Source organism: Cupressus sempervirens, chromosome 4 (assembly GCF_028749045.1).
Source record: "Cupressus sempervirens isolate cs-2001-9-10 chromosome 4, ASM2874904v1, whole genome shotgun sequence".
Lineage (NCBI taxonomy): Eukaryota > Viridiplantae > Streptophyta > Pinopsida > Cupressales > Cupressaceae > Cupressus > Cupressus sempervirens.
This window is the reverse complement of record NC_143121.1, coordinates 297,233,345-297,257,445: the sequence shown is the minus strand read 5'-3', so window position 1 is coordinate 297,257,445 and position 24,101 is coordinate 297,233,345. Positions and strand designations below refer to the sequence as shown.

The window sequence follows — 24,101 nt, the reverse complement described above, 5'->3', positions numbered from 1 at the left end:
TTATGCATGACCATTGGTCTCATTTTCTTTTTGGGTTTTTTTGAACAACTTGGCAAAAAGCATGTCAATGTGGCATCATAATGGGTGACGTGGACTTGAAACATTAGTTATAAGTAGACGAATTGCCAAGTAAGCTACTGTAAAAAACTAGGATCGATTTGAAATTTTTACGTAGGGTTTTCATAAGTGCGAAGTCAGGTGTTCAAGCACTAAGTCCTCTCTCCTACTCTTCTACAGATTTACACATTTTACATTCATAAGAATTAGACAATTTTTAAGACAGTTCATAGTTTTTTGTGTTCTCATGTATATTCTGCACATATGCTCGCCAAGTTTTTGGAACAAAAACATTTGACAATCCACCTCGGCGCTATGAATTTTCCTTCATAACTCCTTATGTCACTTGGGGAGATATTTGCACATTTTCCAACAAACAACCATAGTCGCTCCTTGAATGCCCAATTAAAATGCTAAAAAGTAGGTTTTGATCCATCCCATTATCCTTGTCATTGATTTCTTCCTCTAACAGACACTGAAGATCCTCCTTTATCCCTTCATGGAACCAACCATGTGGACATCCATGTTGCACTAATCATTGAATGCAATAAGATGAGTATAGTGGGAAATATTCTGATAAATATGTTATTGGTATCAAGCTCAAACAACAATCTAATGTTCTTCAAGGACTTAGGCACAATACCACAAAACCTATTGGTATTGATATCAAACTAGGCAAGATCTATGAACAGACCAAACTCATTTGGAAGATAGTTTGTAATGTTTTTGTGATTCAGATCAAGGCCAACAACAACTTGAATGTCATTTTAGTCTAGTACAAGAGCACAAAATACATCATCATAGCTACACATGTTTACTCTAACCCAATTGTCAGTCACATTGGAAGAATCGATAGAAGTAAAAAATAGAAGATTTCCATGCTTGCAAAGTAATGCAAGGATTCCCAAGCCTTGGATTATGGAGTACAAGTCTTGGATCAACCACAACACTCTCCCCAAAATTAAACCCATTCCCTTCAATGGTACCCAATAGCTACATGCATATGATAAATGAATGTGTTCATGACCTTCCCAAATCACCTAATACATTGTCTACCTAACATAATAGCAACAAACAAAACCCAAATGCCAAGCTACTGCTCCAACAACACCCAACTGTTGTATTATGGAAAAAAATCAACCTCAAAATGCTTGGTCAATGGCCTGAGGCTGCTTATATGTGAAATGTAGTATCCATATCATGGATATTAAGATTTAATGAGGTCATTTTTTATGAAATGAAGTGACTAGGGTTTAGATTGGATTTTGTTTAAATATATGTAGTAGAAGTGTAAAAATAGTGGGAGTTGTATTTCTAAGTGGATGGAAATTTGTACATTAAAAATGCAAAATCACGTCAAAGTAGTTCTTACTCTACATCTTTTTAGCAATGTCATTTTTTCTATATTTTTTAACATTCTTCGAGTATATTTCATACATAAATCAAAGCCACTCATCAATCATAAATGGAACAAACGCATCCATACCTAGTAGTATTTTAAAACAAGCAACACTTGAAAGATTTTTACTCAGTTGTTCATGGCATTCCTCTATTGCGAGACTCAACAAAAGATCTTCAATCATATTTCAAAAATTGTGCATTTAAAATGACAACAGATATAAGGTCAGAATTATTCTCATTGAATAATCAGGCATCAACAATAATGAATTCCGATGGTTTTCTAACCATAATAGCCTATTGGCTAAATATATCACAATTGAGATAGTCTAAGGCTTTTATCTCATTGGGTTCTTGTGACGACCCAATTTTTGTGGCTCAACATAGTTGAATCCATGCAATTGAAATTTTACTATTAACACATTTTCAATACCTAAATTAATATTTTCTACTTATTTTTTAAAAATGTTTTTGTCTAGGTTAATAATATTCCATTCTCAATATTTGTATTCTCTATCCATTTTTAAAAGTTGCTTATTATAGCTTAATACTACACGTCAACTAATTAAAATTCTATTCTTAATTTCACATTATGAATAAAATATTATAAAGTCATAATTGGACTATTATGTACAAGCATGGTGACCACTATCAATCTCTAATAATAAATTAGTGTACATTTCCTCATACAATCAAATAAATTATTTCAAAGTTACATTAACATATGAGGTTAATATATCCATCTAGTGGTCAACCTCATGCATCTCCATATTACATAAGAGTTGAGGTCCTTAGACACAAATATGCATATTTGTGTATGTCCATAACAATTTAATAAAACAGTAATGCAATTAACTTGAGAAACTACAATATTTAATTTTGCCTTTTCTTAAATTCTTACTTTACTTATTTCAATTTATTTGTTGTCTATTTTTATATCATTTAAATTATTTAATATGCATGTATGATATGTCTAGAAGAACTATGCAAATTTAGAGTCATGTAGTTTTTGTAGTTCATGTTGTTAAATTTTTTGTATTCTTCGATTAAACTATGTGAAGCCCTTCATCACCGATACTTCAAATCAAACTATATGATTCATTATCAAAATGAAACCACAAGAAATAAAACAAGACTTTCTCTCTTGCTAGTATTTCATCTTGATAGACCATGCAGCATAATCTAAAACGTTAATGATAAAAAACTTCACACAAACTAATCTAAAAACAAAAAAATCTAAATAATACAGCTTTGCAAAGATCAGATCTAAATTTATCTATAAAAATTTTGAGATGATATCTAAATTTATCTGAATTTTTTTTAACTTAATGATATGAAAGGAAAATTCATTTATCCAACAATAAGAGAATTTAAAAACATTACATTCTTAAAACTAAATCTAATCAACACAAATTTATTATTCAAAAACATCATCAGATCTCTCTATTTGTTTTCCTTTTGTACATATAACATTTAATATTTGGGTTTTATTATAAAGGACAATAATTTTATGTAAATTGACACTCATTCTGCTTTTCAATTTAAATATATTTTTTTCAATACATTTATGTCTTTAGATTAGTTTCCTCTTGCAAATATAGTATTATATATTTTTCTTTGATTAAAAAAAAATCTATATTATGTAAATGAATACACTCAATATACTTTTTAATTTAAATATAATTTTAAAAATAATCTCAATAATTACAATGTTTGCTTTCGCAAATACAAAGTTGAATCATCATATTGAAAAATCAATATCATTCGATGGATTCCTTTTCGGTGTGAAAACATGTCTTTGACATGACGGATCATCCTTACTTTTTGGTAGATCTTTTTCCATCAGATTTAATTGATCTTCTTTGTAATGGCTATGCAATTTCTATCAAAAAGAATAAGATAAGACTAACCAATAAATGCATACTATAAAAATCAATATAAAATAATCAAATATTCGAAATTGTATAAATAAACTTAATAGAATGTATATGTAAATAAAGACACCCATTTGATGCATCGAACCCCTTTTGGAAACCTAAATGAGGATTATTGGTTTGCTTCTTTATATTGTTTAAAAAGTTATGCATGTCATTACTATGTTCAAAAAAATCAAATGTTTATTTCTCCTATGAACTACAAAGTTTTATCCTTAGGATCTTTCATGTTGTTTATAATAGGAAAATTTCAAATATAAATATCATATTGGAAGTATTGTCATTCGATAAGAGGATTATTATTATCTAAGAAAATATATCAAAATATTAAAATTTTAAATTGGGATTCAAAACACTCTTTCCAACATTCTAATAACATCATATATTTTCTATAATGATTGTTGGCATAAAAAATGGAATTGATAGAACAAATGATGATCTGATAATCAATTATTGTGTTGTCATTGATGTCAAGTATTGACCTAGTTTTCTTAGTATGCTGCCAAGCATAATTGACTAAATACAGTTGGTGTACAAAAAAATGAAAGGACCAGTAAAGTAAAAAGTTCAACTACTACGAGCATTTAGTGACAATCAATAGGTAATTTGATTGGTTCATCAAATTCATGTTGAATTGAGTAGATCAATCACAAGAGGATATTCATTGGTCAGTGAAGTTGATTCAATTGCGATGGCAACTTATTATCATTACAAGTAAAGTGTTTCCAGGATGGAACGATGACATGTGAGACAATTTTAGGTTAAGGATAGGTGATCGGTGAAGCTATCAAAGATGGGTTGACAGAGAATGAATTCTTGTGTAACGATCGATTAAATAGAATCAATAAAAGGTCTCACGATTGTATGATGTAGTCATACATGTAGAGGTGATGTCATGTATCACAATGATTGAGATCAAATATTATAGAGAAGATTCTAGAGCAAGCTCGTCACAAGTCAAAACATGTTTGTCTTTTAGCACAAAATACTATAAATTATTGGTGTGGTCATGAAAGGTGACTAATGAAAGAAGCTAACATTTTATGGCAATTGGATTGGAGCGAGATGTTTGAATTTTATAATGATAATGTGTTTCAAATTGTGTTAAGTAGGTGGAAGCAAACAAAAACTAGTATAACAAGTAAAAGGACAATCGTTCTTGTTGTTGATCGTGATCCAACTATGTCTAAAGAAGTGGAAAGAGTGGGCCAACCAGAGATGAGATAAACAAAGAGAAAAGAGAAAGAGACCTATAATGGATATGAACAAGCAAAGGAAGTCTTATTTCACATATCATTATTTTTGTTGTTCCTGTTACAAATGTAAATGGTGGAGTACTTGATATTAAACAAAGATCATAACGATCAATATATACAAAAGGAGAATCGAATAGAATAGAAACATTCTATTCTAGACTACACCTAAATATTAGAAATATTCTAATATTTACAATAAGCTACAAGAGTGAGCATTAAAGATCATTCTATTACCCCCCCTTAATGCTCAATCTATTTACTAAACCAATAGATCCCCTGAATTTAACAAACTTGTCAAGACCAAGGGGTTTTGTAAAAATATATTTTGGTTGCTCTGAGGTAGGGACATAGAGTAACTGAATAGATCCATCTTCTACTAAGTGTCGGATATAATGGCAATGAAGCTCGATGTGCTTAGTTCGTTCATGAAACACTGGATTTTTGGCAAGTTTGAGTACTGCTTGATTGTCTATAAACAAAGAAGTGGGACCTGCTTGAGAAATATGCATATCTGCAAGCATCTGACGAAGCCAAACTGCTTCACAAGCTGCCTTGATATCGCCTCTATATTTTGCTTCTGTAGAGGAGAGTGCATGTGCCCGTTGCTTCTTCCTAGTCTAGGTAACTGTTGCAGATCCGATACTGAACACATAACCAAATGTAGATTTCTTGTCATCAACTGAGTCGGCCTAATCGGAATCGGTGAATACACGGAGCTAAGGAGTAGTACTCCCTGTGTAAAGAAGACCATAATCTAAAGTACCATGTACATAGCGTAACACACATTTCGTTGCAATCCAATGATCAGTCTTGGGGTTCGTCATGAACCGTGAGATGTAGCTGACTGCAAAACTGAGATCAGGTCTAGCAGTGGTGAGGTAGATGAGACTACCTACTAGCTGCCTGAAGAGTGTTTCATCTACAAGAGGAGAATCAGATTGTGCGAACAATTTCAGACTAGTCTCCATAGGAGTGGAGGAAGGTTTGCAATCCTGCATTCGAAACCTGTCAACCAAATTTCTGGCATACTTGGACTGAGACAAAAAAATACTATTGTCAGTCTGCCAAACCTCAATACCTAAACAATAATGAAGCAATCCAACATCGGTCATATCAAAAGTTCTGCATAGATCTTGTTTGATATCTGAAATCAAATGTTCTGAACTCCCAGTAATGATCAAATCATCCACATAGACAACAAGCAAAAGAATATCATTACTAGAGTTTTTAACATACAAATTACTATCTGACGGGCTGCGCTAAAATCCCTGATTAACCAAGTATTGATCAATCTTTATGTACCAAGCCCTAGGAGCCTGTTTAAGAGAATAGATGGCCTTCTGAAGTATACATACTTTTGGTTCTGAACCAGCAACCTTAAAACCTGGGCGCTGTGTCATGTAGACTTCTTCTTGTAATTCACCATTGAGAAAGGCACTCTTCACATCCATCTGATGAACTTTCCAACCATACTGAGCTGCAATGGCAAGAAGAATGCGAATAGTGCTCATCTTGGCTGTCGGAGCAAATGTCTCCTCCTAGTTAATGCCTTCACGCTAGGTGAACCTCGAGCAACAAGTCTAGCTTTGTATTTGTCCAAGGTACCATCTGCATGGTACTTGACCTTATAGACCCATATACAGCTAATGGGTTTCTTCCCAAGAGGGAGATCTGAAAGAACACAGGTGTGCTTCTTTTGAAGACTCTGAAGCTCAGCATCCATTGCTTGTTCCCATTCTGGAATTCCTTTGGCCTCTGCATATGTCTGGGGCTTAGGGATACTGTGGATGTTGGCCATAATAGCTATATTAACTGTGTTATGTTGAATGCTCTTATTTCTAGAGGTTCTACCCTCAATGAGTTCATTAGGACGAAGATCACTAATCGTTTGAGCCCACCATTTTGGCTGAAGATTCGAGGAGCCAATATCAGATGCAGTCAGAATAGCTGGATGAGGACCAGGAGCAGGAGCTGTATTATCTAGAAGTGGCTGAGGTGGTGTATCAGTAGCATTAGATGACTCATATAAAATAGAAGAACCCAAGTAAGAGATTGCTGAAGACTGAATCTCAAAATGCGGTGGGTAGTCAGAGAGCGGAAATGGTCTAAGTTCCTCATCAAACACAACATCACAACTGAAGATTAAACAATCAGTATTTACATCAATCAATCTGTAGGCCTTATGTGTGTGACTGTATCCTGTAAACATAAGTTTTTGGCTTTTGGAATCCAACTTAGTGCGTGTGGCATCAGGAATCCATACACATGCCAGAAAGCCAAAAACTTTCAAATGGTTGATCCTAGGTTTCCGACCAGACCAAGCTTCCTCAGGAGTCTTATGATTAACTGCAAGGGTGGGTGACCGGTTAAGGAGGTAGATAATTGTGGATACTGCTTTTGCCCAATATTTTCTGGGAACATTTCTATGTTCTAGCATAGCCCTAGCCATTTCTGTCATGGTACGGTTTCGACGCTCTACAACACCATTTTGCTGAAGGGTGTGAGGTGTGGTGAACTGACGTCTAATGCCATGAGTAGTACAGAAGGCAGAGAAAGCAAAAGAACATAATTCCCCCCCATTATCGGTCCTAAGAGTACGAATGGAGGAACCAGACTCTTTTTCTACTAGAGCTTTAAACTGCTAAAATATAGGAAAAGCATATGATTTTTGCTTAAGAAAATATACCCACATTATGCGACTAAAATCATCCACAAAGAGTAAAAATACCTGCTCCCAGTAATAGGAGGAGTATTCATAGGACCACATACATCAACGTGGACCAGCTGGAGCACTCTAGATGCCCGCAATGATTCACCATTCTTAAATGGTGTCCTATGTTGCTTCCCTGCTTGACAAGCTTCGCAAACGTAATGGTTTTGGGTCTGAATATTAGGTAGGTCATGGACTAAATTATCCCGAGCAAGTTGTGCTACATACTGAATGTTCAGATGACCGTATCGCTGATGCTAGAGACTGCTGAGAACGGATGATCCAGCAACGAAAGCATGCTCAAGGGAATCACCTGAATCTACAACCCTATAAATACCATGATCCTGAAGACCGACAGCAAGGGTAGTGCAAGAAGCACGATCAATAATCGAACACTTATTTGCACTGAAAATGACATCTAACTAAGGAGAGTGCTTCATAATCTGACTAACAGACAGAAGATTATGTTTCATGCCAGGAACATAACATACATTGAGGAACATGAGTTTTCTTCCTCCAGATTGAATCTGAATATTTCCCTTGCCGATAATATTGTATTCTTCGCCGCCTCCAAAGATTACTGAGTCAGAATAGGGAGTGAATTCAACAAACCAATCACGCCTATGAGGGAAATGTCGGGAGGCACCAGAATCGATGTACTAGGTAGAAGATTTTACATGATTTGCAGGTATGCTGGCCATAAAGGCATGGTAGATAGATTCTTTCTGCTCTGAGTGTTGGGCAGCACGGGCTTGTTGTTTAAATGAGTCTAACTTCTTATGTTGCTGATACAGATGCTCAAATGGCACAAACTTCGAGGTGAGAAAATGAAAGACCCAAAAAAATTGGAGAAGTACCCAGAAAAGAGCTCAAAAAACCCAAAAATAAAATTTTGTCAAAATTTAGATCCGTTGGCTCGAGAATCGAAGCACAAAAAACAAGGCACCCACAAAAATTTGATGAAGACCCATTTGAGATTTTGAAAAACCCACTAAGAATATGTGATCAGAAAAAAATTTTGACCCCAAAAAAATAGGGTTTCAGGTAAAACCCTAGCCGTTGGATTGCAGAGTCAAATCTGCAAAAACTGGCAGATTTAAACAAAAAATTTGCAAATACTGAGATTGCGACAAGTCCAGAAAGTTGTCCACACGCCCAGACATTTTGCAGACTTGATTATTAAAGCAACATCTACCCGACGCGAGTTTTAGACACGGGATTTGTCAAAGAAAAAACTTGCGATTTCTTTCCAAAAAAACTTGAGTTGCAGATGAAATCACCTACGATTTCACGCGTTTTGCAGATGACGAAAGTTGTGTCCAATCACAGATGCAGCAGCCAAATCGTGAGTTGATGAAAGTCGTCATTTGGATAAAACAACGTGAGACGAGTTTAACAAAACACGTGAGTTGACAAAATGCTGCAATTTGCAGACCCAGCACATGAAAACTTTAAAATCATAATTTGCAAACCGAACAAAAACCCTAGCCAGGATTCAAAAAATCGAGCAAATAATTTCGAATGAAATTTTAAATTTTTAAAAAAACTTCAAGTATGGGCTCTGATACCATGTTACAAATGTAAATCGTGGAGTACTTTATATTAAACAGAGATCAACATGATCAATATATACAAAAGGAGAATCGAATAGAATAGAAACATTCTATTCTAGACTACACCTAAATATTAGAAACATTCTAATATTTACAATAAGCTACAAGAGTGAGCATTAAAGATTATTCTAATAGTTCCCTAACATTTACAACAAGTGAAATCCCTTAACTGGATGGATCCTAACATGTCCTCATTCGAAATCCTCTAACAAGGTGTCAATTTTATTACTGTTTAAAGTCCTTTAACAAAACTACCCCAAACAAGGTATAGCTCTTGATTGTGCTAGAGGTAAATCCCCTAACAAGGTGGCACCTTACTATGTATTTGTAACTCCTAAAAGGGTCAACCCCTAATAGAGTGTACTTGAAAGTGCAAATAATTTGTGAATACAAATCTCATCGCAGTTTTTATGGAAGTTGGGTTTCTGTAAAACGAAAATATCTATGTCAAATCTATTGAAGATTTCAAGTGTTACATGTTTTAATTGATTATTTATTTAACTGTTTGAAAGGTGGAAAATGTTATTTTCTTTATTGATTACTGATTCACCCTCCCCCCGCCCCCCACCTTTCAATAATCTAATGAATTGGGACCAATAATTGGTATGAAAGTTCTGACCCTTAGTTGTGGTGAGAGTTTAATAGATTGACGTAGATATTAAGATGATGACGAAGGAGGATGTTAAGTTCTCAAGACCAAAGTATTCACTATAGTCTTGCAGGATGAAGTTATACCTCATGGCTATGGCAGATCAATAGTAAAATCATTTTGTCACACAATACATCACTCCTACAAGAACTCTTAATCCAGATTAGTTGAGGATACAACAAGAGTATATAGATGCAATGGTTGTCATTTCGAGTATTCTTTCATATGCATTATATGTTGATGTCAAAGAGATAAATATAAACTATGACATGTGGTAGAAATGTAAGACAGTTTATGGAGATGCACATGTTATGAAAGAAAAGGTGGAGAGTCTAAAAGGAAAATATGATAAGATGAAGATGATGCAGGACAAGAATATTGAGCAATATAGTCAAAGGATCAAGGTGTTTGCATCAATGCTTATGGGAGATTGTATTCAATATTTTGAAGATGATTGAGTGCTTATGTGGTTCATTCATGGCGTGGGTTGTTGTTGGTGTCAATATATAAGCCTTCTGATGAGTATTGTCAAAGTTGCATAGGAAGATTAGATTTGCGCAATTAGAGGATTGATAGCCTTGTTGTGTAGAGTTATATTAAAATTCAGGAATGTGTTATGATGTTGTAGCTAATGCCACAGAAAGAATTGTGAAGATTGAACAGAGTTATGCATAGTTTTTTGGTGACGGCTTTAAGAGGATATCACAAAAAGTACTCGTAACTGACTTGTATTTTTTTACAAAGGTTAATGTTTGTTCAGTAGGATTGGATGCTGGTCAAAGACAAGTTACTGGTGCTATTGTTAACATAGCAAAAGCAGATGATTATTTAGTGAAGACTTCTGAAGGATATGTATGACTTATTCCTTGGAGGTCGACCGAGTTTTGTAATTGATGTAACTTGTATTGTAGAATGTAATACCTAATTGTAATATCTTATGATGGCCCTATATTATTCATTGTACATTGGGAAAGACACAAGCCCAACTCAATTAGTCATTAGGACTTGATATAAACGAAAGATATTTCCTTGGTTGTCATCGTCAGTGAGATCAAATGATATTGATCTTATGTTACACGAGATTTAGATGTAAATGCGCAGGTAGAAGAAGTGGTTGATGTTGATGATTAGAGTGGATTTGAAATGAACTATATTGGCAAAAGAAGTAGTTTTTTGGTCAATTTATCTATTGGATTAACATCCTGAAGATTTGCTAAACACAATTTTCATAGTGGGTTTATTTCTCTAGGCACCTGTTTTGAAGCAATTTGGACAGTGGGTTCAGTTGTTTTCCTTTCAACCACTAACAAGGTTAGCACTACTCCTAGCAAGGTTGGAATCTTCTAACAGGGATTCAAAGTCTCCAACATAGACTCGTATGTACAAATTGTATTCTTTTGGCCCCTAACAAGGTCACATCCTTTCACAAGGTACTTTTATATTAGTGCATCATCTTGTGCGCATCATTCCCACCGGGGTTATCCCTAAGATCAAAGGTTTCCTTAGTTAACATAACTTGTGTCGCACTGCATGGTTGTTATCTTATGGTTGCTATATCTTTTGACTACATGTTTGAGAATTGTCAAAGTTCATAAAACTTGTTCAAAGCAAATCCCCCTCCCCTACTCCTATTTCTCAATTGTATTGGTGAACTTTACTTTATAACAATTAACATCAGAGCATCAAGTTCTTGAAGAGAATGGTTAATAGCCTAAGGAGATTGATGAAGGGTGCTCCCCTTAATACCATAAACCATAACAGAAACCAAGAAACAACAGCGATTGCTAAAACAAAATATGGACTTCTTATTTGCATCGCAAATGCAGAATTACAGAATTCATAAGTACAATATGCTATCCCACATGGGTGCCTTCATTACAGTAATCTACAAGACTAAGCTATGAACTACCACGCAGAGCTATCCAAGACAATGTTCATGCCTTTCCTAAATAGGCAAGTTTATGTCGCCCGGGAAGATTCTAGATGCTCAAACCTAAAACCTAGGGCTGGCAGACCATAACAATACATATAGAGTCAGCTAAATACATCTTTAAAAAATTATTTTAGAAATTTTGGTAGCCCAACTCCCAAAGGCCATAACACTCGAACCGTTGCTCTGATTGGCTATTATAACCACTTTTCGAAAACACAAGCTCTTGATCTATAGGGTAAGAATCGCGAAAGCCCCCTTCCATCGAGTTTCTGGACCTCATCTGAGCACTCTAAGGCCTCCAGTGGTGAACCTAAAGATTTTTCTACAAATTTTTCCACTAAAAATTGGCAATAACTTCTCTAATACTTAAACTGGAGCAATGAGATTTTTATGGTAGGCTAATAGCTCTTAAATGAACCTTCATGTAGAAAATGAGAAAATTCCGAGCTTGTATGAGAAACTCACTAAAAATAGCAAATTTCGATAAATAGTAACCACCCTGTCTACTAGTCCTTATTAAACTAGAAAAAACTGGAAAAATAATATTTTTGGTTGTTGCAAGATTGCTCTTACACCTAGGATGCTCCTACATGAGACACCCGAGCTAATTTGAGAAGTGACTCCATCACATCTCAGGTGTTTAGAGGAAAGCCAAGATGGTTAACCTCCTCCCTTGCTAGCCATGATGAATCCTCTATTGGCCTCCCTTTCCATTTGACTAGGTATTCCTCGTAAGTTTTTTTTCCTTGTACTTTTGCCAACACGACTGTCCAGTATATCCTCAATCTCCTTTGTAGTTGGCCTAACTGCTGGAATACTCCATTGCCCTTATACAAATTCATCTCCATCGCCTCCATAATACTCTATCAAATCTAAAATATTAAATACTAGTGAAATATTCAATTCAACAGGCAACTCCACTTCATAAGCATTTCTAGAATTATGTCTTTCACTATCTTGCATGGTCCAAACTTCTTCATCTTCAACTTATTATATGTACCCATTGGAAAATGCTCTTTTCTCAAATGAACCATGACTTCATCTCCAATTTGAAATTCCTTATACCTCCTTCTCACATCTTCCTTACCTTTATACTATGTATTCATCTTTATGATGTGTTTCCTCACCTCCTCATGGATGTTCTTTAAATATTCAGCAAATTCTTGTGCTTCAACACAAATTATCTCTCATTTATCCAATTGTCACAATTCAGAAGCATTTATGGCACTACTCCCATATACAATCTAGAATGGTGATTTATCAGTACTCCTGTTGACAAAATTATTATATGCAAATTTCGCCTATGGTAAAATCAGATCCCATCCTTTTGGCTTGTCTCCAACCAAACATCTCAGCAAGTTTCCCAAACTACAATTCACAACTTTTGTCTGTCCATCAGTCTGTGGATGATCTGATGAACTGAACTTCAAATATGTCTTCAACTTTTTTCATAATGTATGCCAGAGATAACCCAACAAATTTGGCATCTCAATTTGAAACTATACTCTTTGGAAAACCATGTAGTCTTACCACTTCTCTAAAAAACAACTCTACCACATGAACATCATCACTAGTCTTCTTGCAAGGAATAAAATGTGTCATCTTTGAAAACATGTCAACCACCACAAAAATAGAATTATGCCCACATTGTGTCCTCGGTAATCCAAGAACAAAATTCATGCTAACATCCTCCCACAGCTTCTCTAGTACAAGTAATGGCTGATACAACCCTGTATTCTACTTCACTCATTTCCCAATTTGGCATACTCTGCAACTTTCTACAAACTTCTTCACATCTTACTGCAATTGTGCCCAGTAATAATTCCCAGCAACCAAAGCAATGGTTTTATCTCTACCAAAATGTCCAGCTAACCCTCCACTATACTTTTCCTTGATAATATTCTCTCTAATTGAACTTCTTGGAATGCACAACTGGCTTCCTTTGAACAACATACTATCCTAGATAATAAAATCCAACCACTTTGTCCAGCCAAGTGTAACAGGTTATGTACAAGCCTTCCATGCCTCACAAAATCAAGATCATCTAGATACAAAGTATTGAGTTTCTTGAACACAACCATCTCTATCTGCATTTCTGTTAGCAAAAGTTGTCTTCTACTTAGAGCATTTGCAACTTTGTTAGATTTCTCACTCCTGTGTTTCAAAACAAATGTATAACTTTGCAAAAACTCAACCCACTTCGAATGACTTTGGTTTATTTTTCCTTGACTATTCAAATATTTCAAAGCTTGATGATCAATATATAAAACAAACTCCTTAGGTAGAAGATGGTGTCTCCACTTCTTCAATGCTTAAACTATTGCATAAAATTCCTAATCATAAACAAAATATTTTCTTTTTGCATCATTCAACATATCACTAAAATAAGCAACAGGTCTACCTTCTTGGCGCATAACAACTCCTATTGCAAGTGCCCTTTCGTCAAGTTTTTGGACCTTATCAAGGCACTCTAAGACCTCCAACGGTGAGCCTAAAGATTTTTCTGCAAATTTTTCCACTGAAAATCCGCAATAATTTCTCTTACTTAAGCTAGAGTATTGAGATTTTTATGGTAGGCTTATAACTCTAAAATGAACCTTCATGTAAAAAATGAGAACATTCTGAGCTTGTATGAGAAACTTAATAAAAATAGCAAGTTCTCATAAATAGTAACCACCCTATCTACTAGTCCTTATTAAAATAGAAAAGACTGAAAAGAAAATATTTTTGGGTGATGCAAGATTGCTCTTACACCCGTGATGCTCTTGCATCAGAGATTCATGGCTACATTCAAGAAAGAGAGTCTGAGGTTTGATGGTGTTAACTATGCAAACTAGAAGAATAAGATGAAAACTCACTTGTTATGTATGGCAGGGGATTATTTGTTAATTACAAGGGGAAAAAAGATTGTTATTGAGGAGAAAGATTTGTGATACAAGGAAATATATTAGGCAAGGCTAGAGTAGAACAAACCCAACTTAAACTTACTAACACCCCTTGGTAAGAGTTACACACTGAAGCTTTACTCAGAACATCAACAAGGAACAAGAGGCCATATGCGACAACTCCATCGATGTATCGTTTCACTTCACATATAAAGGAAACAACATGCCTAGTTGTGAGGCTTTCCAAGTTTCGGCCTCATACAAAGAATAATTACAAAATTATATTCCAAGCTCGCATCTTCTCTCTTGTTCTCTCTAAGATGATCATTTCCTACATATAACCAAGCTTTTTGTATAGCTAGCTAAGCCACAAGTCGGCTACTCAAGCATTTATATACATTATAGGTCCAGTCTTGGAAGAGTAAACCAAAACCCAAGAAAAGGACAACTTAGGATCGTGCTATCTTAGGAATACGTCCAAACACAAAGTTAGGAATCAGCTCCGAACTATGGAAGATGTTATGTTAGCATAGGAAATTGTGTCGACAAAAAAACTTGCCTCACTAGATGAAAATTGCATGAAATAGGGATCACAAAGAACAGCATAGAACTCGAATAATATGAAACATCAGAATCTGCGCACTTAGGACAAGGATCTCGGATAGGTCATCAACATGATATCAACTATATATAACCATAAATCAAAAGAACCAATAGCTACTTCATGAACAACAGACTGGTATAGAAAACAAGAAATATTTTTGGTTGATACAAAATTGCTCAAAAACCCAAGATGCTCCTACATTAAACACTTGGGGTTAGTAAAGAAATGATGTCCACATCAAGCACTCTTGATATTCTGACCTGAATCATAAAGATCTAACTAAGCTTGTCTACTCCATGAGTTGTACTCAATAGGTTTTTTTGTCCAGTGAACCAAGTATTCCATGTAGTATTTTCCTCTGGTACTCTTACTCTTCTATTCAAGATCCTTTTAGTGTTGTCTATCTTCTTAGGATAATTGTGGTTATCTTTTAATTCATCATCTGATTCAAAATACTCAAAGATTTTGGCAATATTCAACATAGGTAAAATATCCATATCTTCTACTAGTTCAACTTCAAAGGCACTTCCACTGTCAAAGTTCATTATGATCTTACAAAGACCAAATTTCTTCATTTCTAATTTGCCATATACTCTAACTGGAAATATGTTCTTCCTCAAATGAATCATAACCTCATCTCCAACTTAAAAAGATATATGTCTCTTCCTTTTATCTGCTCTCTGTTTATATTCCAAATTACAAATCTCCAAATTTGTCTTCACTTCCTCATGCAATGTCTTCATCAAATCTGTAATTTCTTCACCTTTAGCACTTATTTTTATCTCAATGCTCAGATCCCTTCACTTGGTAGTTTCCTTAGGATTTATTCCAATAATAAACTCAAAAGGTGCCTCTTAGTGCTTCTATTTACATAATTATTATATGTGAACTCTGTTTGTGCCAAAACCAAGTCTCAATTAGCAAGCTTATCTCCAACCAAAAATCCTAACAAGATTCACAAACTTCTATTCACAACCACAGTTTGATCATCTATTTGTGGATGAAATGTAGAGCTAAACCTCAACTCTGTATTCAGTTTTTCCAAACTGTCCTCTAGAAATAAGCAATAAACTTAGTATCTCTATCTAAAACAATAGTCTAAGGAAAACCATGCAATCTTACTACTTCCTTAAATAATATTTGAGCTGCATGTACTGCATCAGATGTCTTCTTACAAGGTATGAAATGAGCCATCTTTGAAAAGTTGTAAACTATTACCAAAATAGAATCATTCCTTCTCTATGCTTTAGGCAACCAAGAACAAAATCCATGTTGATATCTTCCCAAGGCTTATTAGGTACAAGTTATGGTCAATAAAATCCCAAATACTAACTAGTTGATTTCGTTGTTTACCAAACTTCGCAAATTTTAACCAACTTTTGCACATCTTTAAAAATATGCAACCCAAAGTACCTATCAGAAATCAACTTTATTGTCTTATCAGTCCCAAAGTGTCCAGCAAGTCAACCACTATGCTTCTCCTTCATCATGTTATCTCTAATAGATCCTCTACGTATGCACAATAGAATTCCTTTAAACAAAATATCTATCTCTTACCACTTGATGTTTACAAGCTCTCCAAGGTTCTGCAAAATCAAGATCAATTTCATACAAGTACTTCAAATCATCAAAACCAAGTACCTTAACTATAATCTCTGTCAGCAAACTCCTCAGCTCAAAGCATCAAACACTTTATTTGACTATGTACTTTTACAATTCAATGAAAAAGAAAAGTTTTGTAATTATTCAACCCACTTCAAGTGTCTCTGATTCAACTTGTTCTGGCCTCCCGAATATTGCAAAACTTTATGGTCAGTGTACAACACAAAATCTTTAGGCATTAAATAATGTCTCTATTTCTACAAAAGCTTGAACAATAACATAGAATGCATTATCGTAAATTGAATATTTTCTCTTATCATCATTCAACTTTTCACTAAAGAAACTTACAAGTCTTCCTTCTTGACTCAAAACAACTCCAATAGCACTTTCACTAGCATCACATTCAACTTGAAAAACTTTACCAAAAAAAGACAAAGCAAGTGTAGGTAATTCTGCAATCTTTTGTTTCACTGTCTCAAAACTCTTTTGTGCTCCATGTGTCCACTTGAAATCATTTTTATCCCCTTTCATAGTCTTAGTCATAGCATTACAAATAGAACTGAAATTTCTAACAAACTTCCTATAAAAACTTGCCAATACATCACATGGTCTTACTTCTCCAACATTCTCAGGTGTAGGCCAATCAAATAAAATCTTTTACCTTTTCAAGATCCATCTTCAAACCATAAACTGAAATAACAAAACATATACACAATCTCTTCCTTCATAAATGAGCATTTCTTCAAGTTAATCAGTAATTTTATCCTCCTTCAATCTCTACAATATTTGTCTAATATTCTCAAGGGTGTTCCTCTTTAGTTTTACTAAATATCTCTCTCTCTCTCTCTCTCTCTCTCTCTCTCTCTCTCTCTCTCTCTCACACACACACACACACACACACATGTATATGTACATATACATATGTATATATGTGTGAACATATACATATAGGTATATGTTATACATAACATATACCTATATGTATATGTTCACACATATATACATATGTATATGTATATGTATATGTATATGTACATATACATGTGTGTGTGTGCACAATTACAAACTTACCCAAGAAATTCTTCAAAACATCATTCATCAACCTCATAAAAGTATTAGGAGCATTAGTTAAAACAAAAGACATAACCAACCACTCATACAAACCCTCATTATTATTAAAAGCAATTTTCTATTCATCCGGGCATCTCTAATCTTGATCTGATGATTGCCACTTTTTATATCAATCTGAGTAAAACACTTCGCTCCACTCAAACAATCCATTATGTCATCCATCTTAGGCAAAGGAAATCTATAATTCACTGTTATCTTGTTTATAGCTCTAGATTCAATGCACATGATTCATTCTTCATTCTATATTGGTGTTATTACAACAGGCTCTACACAAGGACTCAAACTTTCTCTAATCAAACCCTTTTATAGCAATTCTTCAATGTGTCTATTCAACTCAACATTTTCAATAACTGTAAGCATGTGTGGTGCTTTACTAGGGAAACTAGCTCTAGGTATCAAATCCATACAATTACTAATGCATCTCACAAGAGGTAAACCATCGTGTACATCATCAAAAATAATGTCTTCAAACTTTGCCAACAAAGATTCAATCTCAGGTGCATGTTCTAGTTCATCTTGTTTCTCAGTCCTTCTAGAAATTAAAGCAAAACAAACATTTTGTTCCTTCATATCCTTAGCAAATTGTTTTGCTTCAACCAAACATACTCTTACTGAGGTACAGTGAGTCTCCTCAATCTTTTCAACCAAAGGCAACAATACATGTCCTTTCCAACAATGCAATTAGTATATTGATCCAATCTACCATCATCCAAATCTCATCTATCATACTGCCAAGGTCTTCCCGAGAGAATATGACAGCAATCCATAAGCATAATATCACACCAGACTTCATCATGATTAATCCCAATTTTGAATTTAACAAGGCATTGTTCACTTACAAGTACATTATGCTCCTTTTGGATCCAAGCAACATGATGTGCTCTAGGATGTCTCAATCTCTGCAACTATAATTTGTTAACCAACTCCTCACAAGGAATATTATAACAACTTCCACTATCAATGATTACTTTACAATATTTTCTACCAATCTTACATCTGGTCTTGAACAAACTTATTCTCGAAACAAGTTCTTCACCAACTTCCTCATTCCACAAGATCCCTATCAACATTAGGTCCTTGCCAATTTCAGGTTCACTAGTTGTCTCACCAACTTCTTCTCAAGTCAAAGTGTTTCTGCTATACCTCCAGTCTTCTTTCCAGAGTTAGTATATTCAAAAGCTCTATGTCCTTCTCCACATTTGAAACAAGTGCCCTTAAACCAATATCTTTCCCCTCTCTTCCCACCATTATTATTCCTAGAGTAATCATAATAGCTGCTTCTAATGTAGTTCCATCTTTTCCCAGTAAATTCTTCTTTCCATTCTATTTTTCTTTTATCTTGCATTACATTGTTAGATCTGTTACTTTCTCCATAGCTTATGTTTCTACTTCTTTGAAATCTGCCACCTCTACCTCTTTGTCTTTGTTCAAGTTTCTTCGTCAATCTTTCTTGAGATTTCAAAGCATACTAATATGCTTCTTCCACATCATCCATCTAAACATAGTTAATCTCATCTTGAATTGATGTCCTCAAACCATGCAAGCATCTAGCCACTTTTTGAAATTCGTCGTCCCCATGTCCAATTATGATATCCAATTTGTATAACTCAATATATTCTTTCACACTCGTGTATTTTTGCGTCAAATTCTACATTTTCCTCAACAAATTAACTTGGTAATCTGAAGGAGAAACTTTTTCTGCATCTTCCCAATCATTTCAGTCATTGTCTTGATCTTTTCTTTTCCTCTCTTATGTGTCTCAGTTTGCAAATGATCCCACCAAAGTGAAGCATAAACCTTAAACTTTGTGACTTGTATCTTCACCTTCTTGTTATGAGGAGTGCCTTCGTACTCGAAATTCTTGTCCATCTCAGAGATCCAATCCAATAATGCTTTAGTCTCAAGCCTTCCATCACAAAAGGCAACTTCAACATAAGGTCTAGCATTGGCCCTAGACAAAACTCTCAAAAGTCTTTCTTCATCTTGCTCAACCTCAAGTTCAAAATTAGAATTTTGGTGTCACTTCTTCATCATCACTAACATCTTCAAGATTAACACCCCTTTTCTAAGTTGTCTCAACAACTTCAAGTCTCATTGCAATCTGCCTCAACATGGCCATTATAGCATTATCAGCATTTCCTCTACCTCTAACCATTTCTGCAAGTTATAGGTCAGATTTTAGATATGCCAACCTAAAACCAATCCAATAAGGTTCTCCATAATCCAATCCACAAGAAAAAAAACTCAGCTCTAATACACCCTGACACAAAGAACGATATTAGGTAGGGATAAGTTGGAATAAGCCCAACTTAAACCTACTAACACCTCTTCCTAAGAGCTACACAAAGAATTTTTACTCATAAAGTCAACAAGGAACAAGAGTTTATACGTTGCTTTTCAATAGGTGAAATTATTTTACTTCACATATAACAAATAATGGTTGGTTGTAAGGCCATCCGGATTGTGGCCTTATTATTATAAAAAAAAAAAAATCAAAGTTCAAGCTCACATCTTCTATCTTCTTCTCTTTAAGGTGATCTTGTCCTACATCTAACCAAGCTTCTTTTATAGCTAGCTAAGCCACAAATTGGCTAGTTGGGCATTTAATTACATTATAGGTCCAATCTTGGAAGAGTAAACCTAAACACAAGCAAATGACAACTTAAGATAATACGCTATTAGGAATTGGTTAGGAGTCGGCTCCCAATTGCGCAAGTCGTCATGTCATCGTAGAAAAAAGGGCAACAAAACAATGCCTCTCGTTCGATGAAAACTGCAGGAAACAAGGACCACAAAGAAAGACAGAGAACTCAAATAATATCATACATCAGAATCTGCAAACTTAGGACAAGGCTCTAAGATAGGTCCTCAGTTTGATATCAATTGTGCATAACCTGAAACCAAAAGCAAAAACGGCTACTTCACAAAAAACAAACTAGTACAAAAAACTAGAAATATTATTGGTTGATGCAAGATTGCTCAATGACCCGAGATGCTCCTGCATCAAATTGGCGAGTTGCACACAAGATAACAAATATCTATTCGCGTACAATATATATGCTAGAGATGCATCGTCATTCAGCTCTTTATGAGACAAAGTAAGTTGAGGTAAAAGGTTTATATCTTGCACATGAAATTTGGATTAAATTACAACGTTTATTTGAAGGAGAGGAATTTGCAAAGAAATCTAGGTTACAGATTTGGAAGAATATGTTGGATAATGCTAAGATGATAAAAGATGAATCTATTGGACCATATTTTGGTAGGATTGGTGATATTGTTACTAGGATCAAGAGTTGTGGAGGAATTGTGACTAAAGATGGACTACAATGGAAGATATTGAAATCATTGACACCTGAGTATGCACACAAAGTTGAGATTATCTCTAAGATACCAAATTATACAAAAGAGACATTACTTGGAAAGTTACAAGCATTTGAACAATATTTGAAACAGAATCAAGGAATGACAAGGACAAAGACAACTTTTAGTGTAACAAAAGATAGAACTGAAGTCACAAGGAGTGGGAGCACCAATGGAGATTATACTATAGATTGGGTGACTAAACAGGAAAAAAACAAGAAGATTGATGAAGGACTTGCACTGATCATAAAGAGAGAACCAAAATGTAGTAAAGCTTTTGTGTGTTGGACTTGCAAAGATTTTGGTCATTTTTCACATGAATGTCCTAAGAGAGTAAAGAAGACAACCTAGGAACCCTTATTAGTCAAAGTTTACACAAGATTGCTTCTATGTTGGTGGTGATGATGAATTCAATTTTAAGATGGTAAATTTCTTAGAAAGTAACGATGAAGATGATGAACTTGGATTTGTTGTTATTAAAGAAGAAAGTTCTAAGAAAGAGGAGGTAATACAAGAGAATGCTTTAGCATCATATGTTGAAACAAGAAATCTATTTGGATTATAAATCGTGGCTGTGCTCATCATATGACTAGAGTTATGAATAAGTTTGTTGATTTTAATAGTTATGAAGGAGTAGTTAGAGTTGGAAATAATGCACAATGTCAAGTTAAAGGAAAATGACCTATTAGACTTGATGGAAAAACTAACATTGAAGATGTTTACTTTTTTTATGGTTTGAAACAAAATCTTTTGAGAGTTTGACAGCTTGTGGATAAAGGATATCTATTACAATTCTTAGAAAAGACTTTCATTATAAAGGATAAGGATGGTAAGTTGATGGGTATAGGCACAAGAAAAAGTGGTAACGTTTTTCAATCAAATCCTACTAAGATGACATGTTTGGCTGAAAAGGTCAATAATAGCTAGTTATGGCATAAGAGATTTTGTCATTAACTTTGATAACATTGGAACAAAAAGAACTACACATGCAATAAAAGACTTGCCTAACATTGTTAAGCCTATTAACATGGTTTGTAAGGAATGTGCGATAACAAAGCAAAAGAAGAGTTTATTTCCAAGCCAAAAGTTTATTACTACAGTGAACTTGAAGGTTGTGCACACAGATTTGAGTGGTCCTACAAGAACATAAGCATTTCATGAAGAAAGGTACTAAATGTTTCGGATTGATGATTTTACAAGGATGATTTGGGTAGCATTTCTTAAAGATAAATTTGAAGCTTTTGAGAAATTCAAGATAATTAAGAGTAGAGCAGAGAATGAATCTGGATTGAAGAAAAAATGTTTCATATCAGATAGAGAAAAATTTAATTCAAATGAGTTTAACATTTTATGTAAGGATAATGGAGTAAAGAGACAATGTTCAACCCCTAAGACACCACAACAAAATGGGATAGCAAAAAGGAGGAACAGATCAACATGTGAAGCAGCTAGAGCAATGATGTTTGAGAAAAATGTATCACATATCTTCGAAGTGAAGGAGTGAACACAACAGTATACACAATGAAAAAAGTGCATTATAGACAAGGCACTCATAAGACACATTATGAACTTTGGTTTGGACGTACACCTATTGTAAGGTACTTTAGAATCTAAGAAAGTAAGTGTTATCTCAAGAGAGATGATGATATTGGGAAGTTTGATTCTAGAAGTGATGAAGGTATGTTCCTTCGATATTTGTCAAAGAGTAAAGCATATAGATCTTTGAACCAGAGACTGAAAGCTATTGTTGAGAGTGCTAATGTGAAAGTTGATGAAAAATTCAGAATTGAGGAAACAATACTTGATTGTGATTACGATGACATGACACGAGGCAGGTAGATGAAAGGATGAGAGTCCAATCACTTAACAGTCCTACCAAGAGTGTAGGAAGAAAACACAAGATTGCAACATAGAGACAACAGAACTCATAGATTTGTTGGTTGATTACATTCACATGATAAAATTTATGTGAAAACATTCAATGTGCTCAATTGCAAGGCCTTTCAAGTTGCGACCAACACAAAGATTTCCAAATATTTCTTCTACCATTCTACTTCCTAAGAACTTATTTTCCTACAAAAAATCCAAGTTCTTATTTAGTCAATTAGACCACAAGTCGGTTATTAAACGCTTTTAATTATAATATAGATTTTGCCTTCGAGCTATAAGCCATAACCTAAGCAATGGGAATCAATTGTTCACATGCTCTTGAGTATAGCTCCAAACACAATCAAGAAGCCAACTACGCAACGCACCATGTCATCATAGGAAAGTGTGCCAAAAGAAATAACACATCTTGTTGGATGGAAACTACAAGAAACAAACCTTGGAAAGATGGAAAAAAAATCAAAGAATATAATGCATCAACTTTTTCACTCTTAGAGTAAGGATTAAAAATAGGTCCTAAACAAGATGTTAACCGCACATAGCACATAGGTCAAGGAAGCAATCGCTACTTTGTGAATATAAAATTGGTATAGAAAACTAGAAATGTTCTTAAGCGATGCAAGATTTCTCATTGGCCCAAGATACTCCTACATCATGGAAATACTAATGCAAGAACTAACAATCAGAATGTTGAGCAAAAATTCTTTTATGAAATTGACACTTATTCACGAACTGAATTAAAAAATGTATGAACAGAGAGAAGAACCTAAACCAGAACCAAGACCAGAAATCAAATTTGAGTAGGAAACACGTAACAGATATATTGCAAAGAATCACCCTTTGATTTAAACCATTAGACGTGCAAACAAAGGAGTGGTGACAAGAAACAAGGTGAATGAAGAATTACGTTTAATATCTCAAGTTATACCTAAGACTACAAATTGAGAAGAGGAATAAGGTTAATAAATAGGAATTAGAGAAGATTGAGAAAAGGAAGACTTGGGAATTGGTTCCTAGACCTAATGGTAAGAATGTTATTGAAACTAAGTGAGTATTAAGAAACAAAATGAATGAACAAG

At 34.6% G+C, this 24,101-nt stretch overlaps 1 protein-coding gene across 3 annotated transcripts in view; it reads right to left on the bottom strand.

Moving 5' to 3' along the window:
• LOC149561182 (BTB/POZ domain-containing protein At1g01640-like) overlaps positions 1-24,101 on the bottom strand; it is a 103,142-nt gene that overhangs the window by 47,783 nt on the left and 31,258 nt on the right. Inside the window, exon 4 of one of the 3 annotated variants that reach the window (XM_089825007.1) lies at positions 3,118-3,337. The exons of 1 other annotated variant lie outside the window; for it this stretch is intronic. In XM_089825007.1, coding sequence (XP_089681133.1) covers positions 3,197-3,337 — 141 coding nt within the window. In that variant the 3' untranslated portion in view covers positions 3,118-3,196. Of the gene's footprint in view, positions 1-3,117; positions 3,338-16,577; positions 16,626-24,101 lie in introns of those variants that run through there. One more of the 3 variants, XM_089825009.1, reaches the window with a different exon arrangement.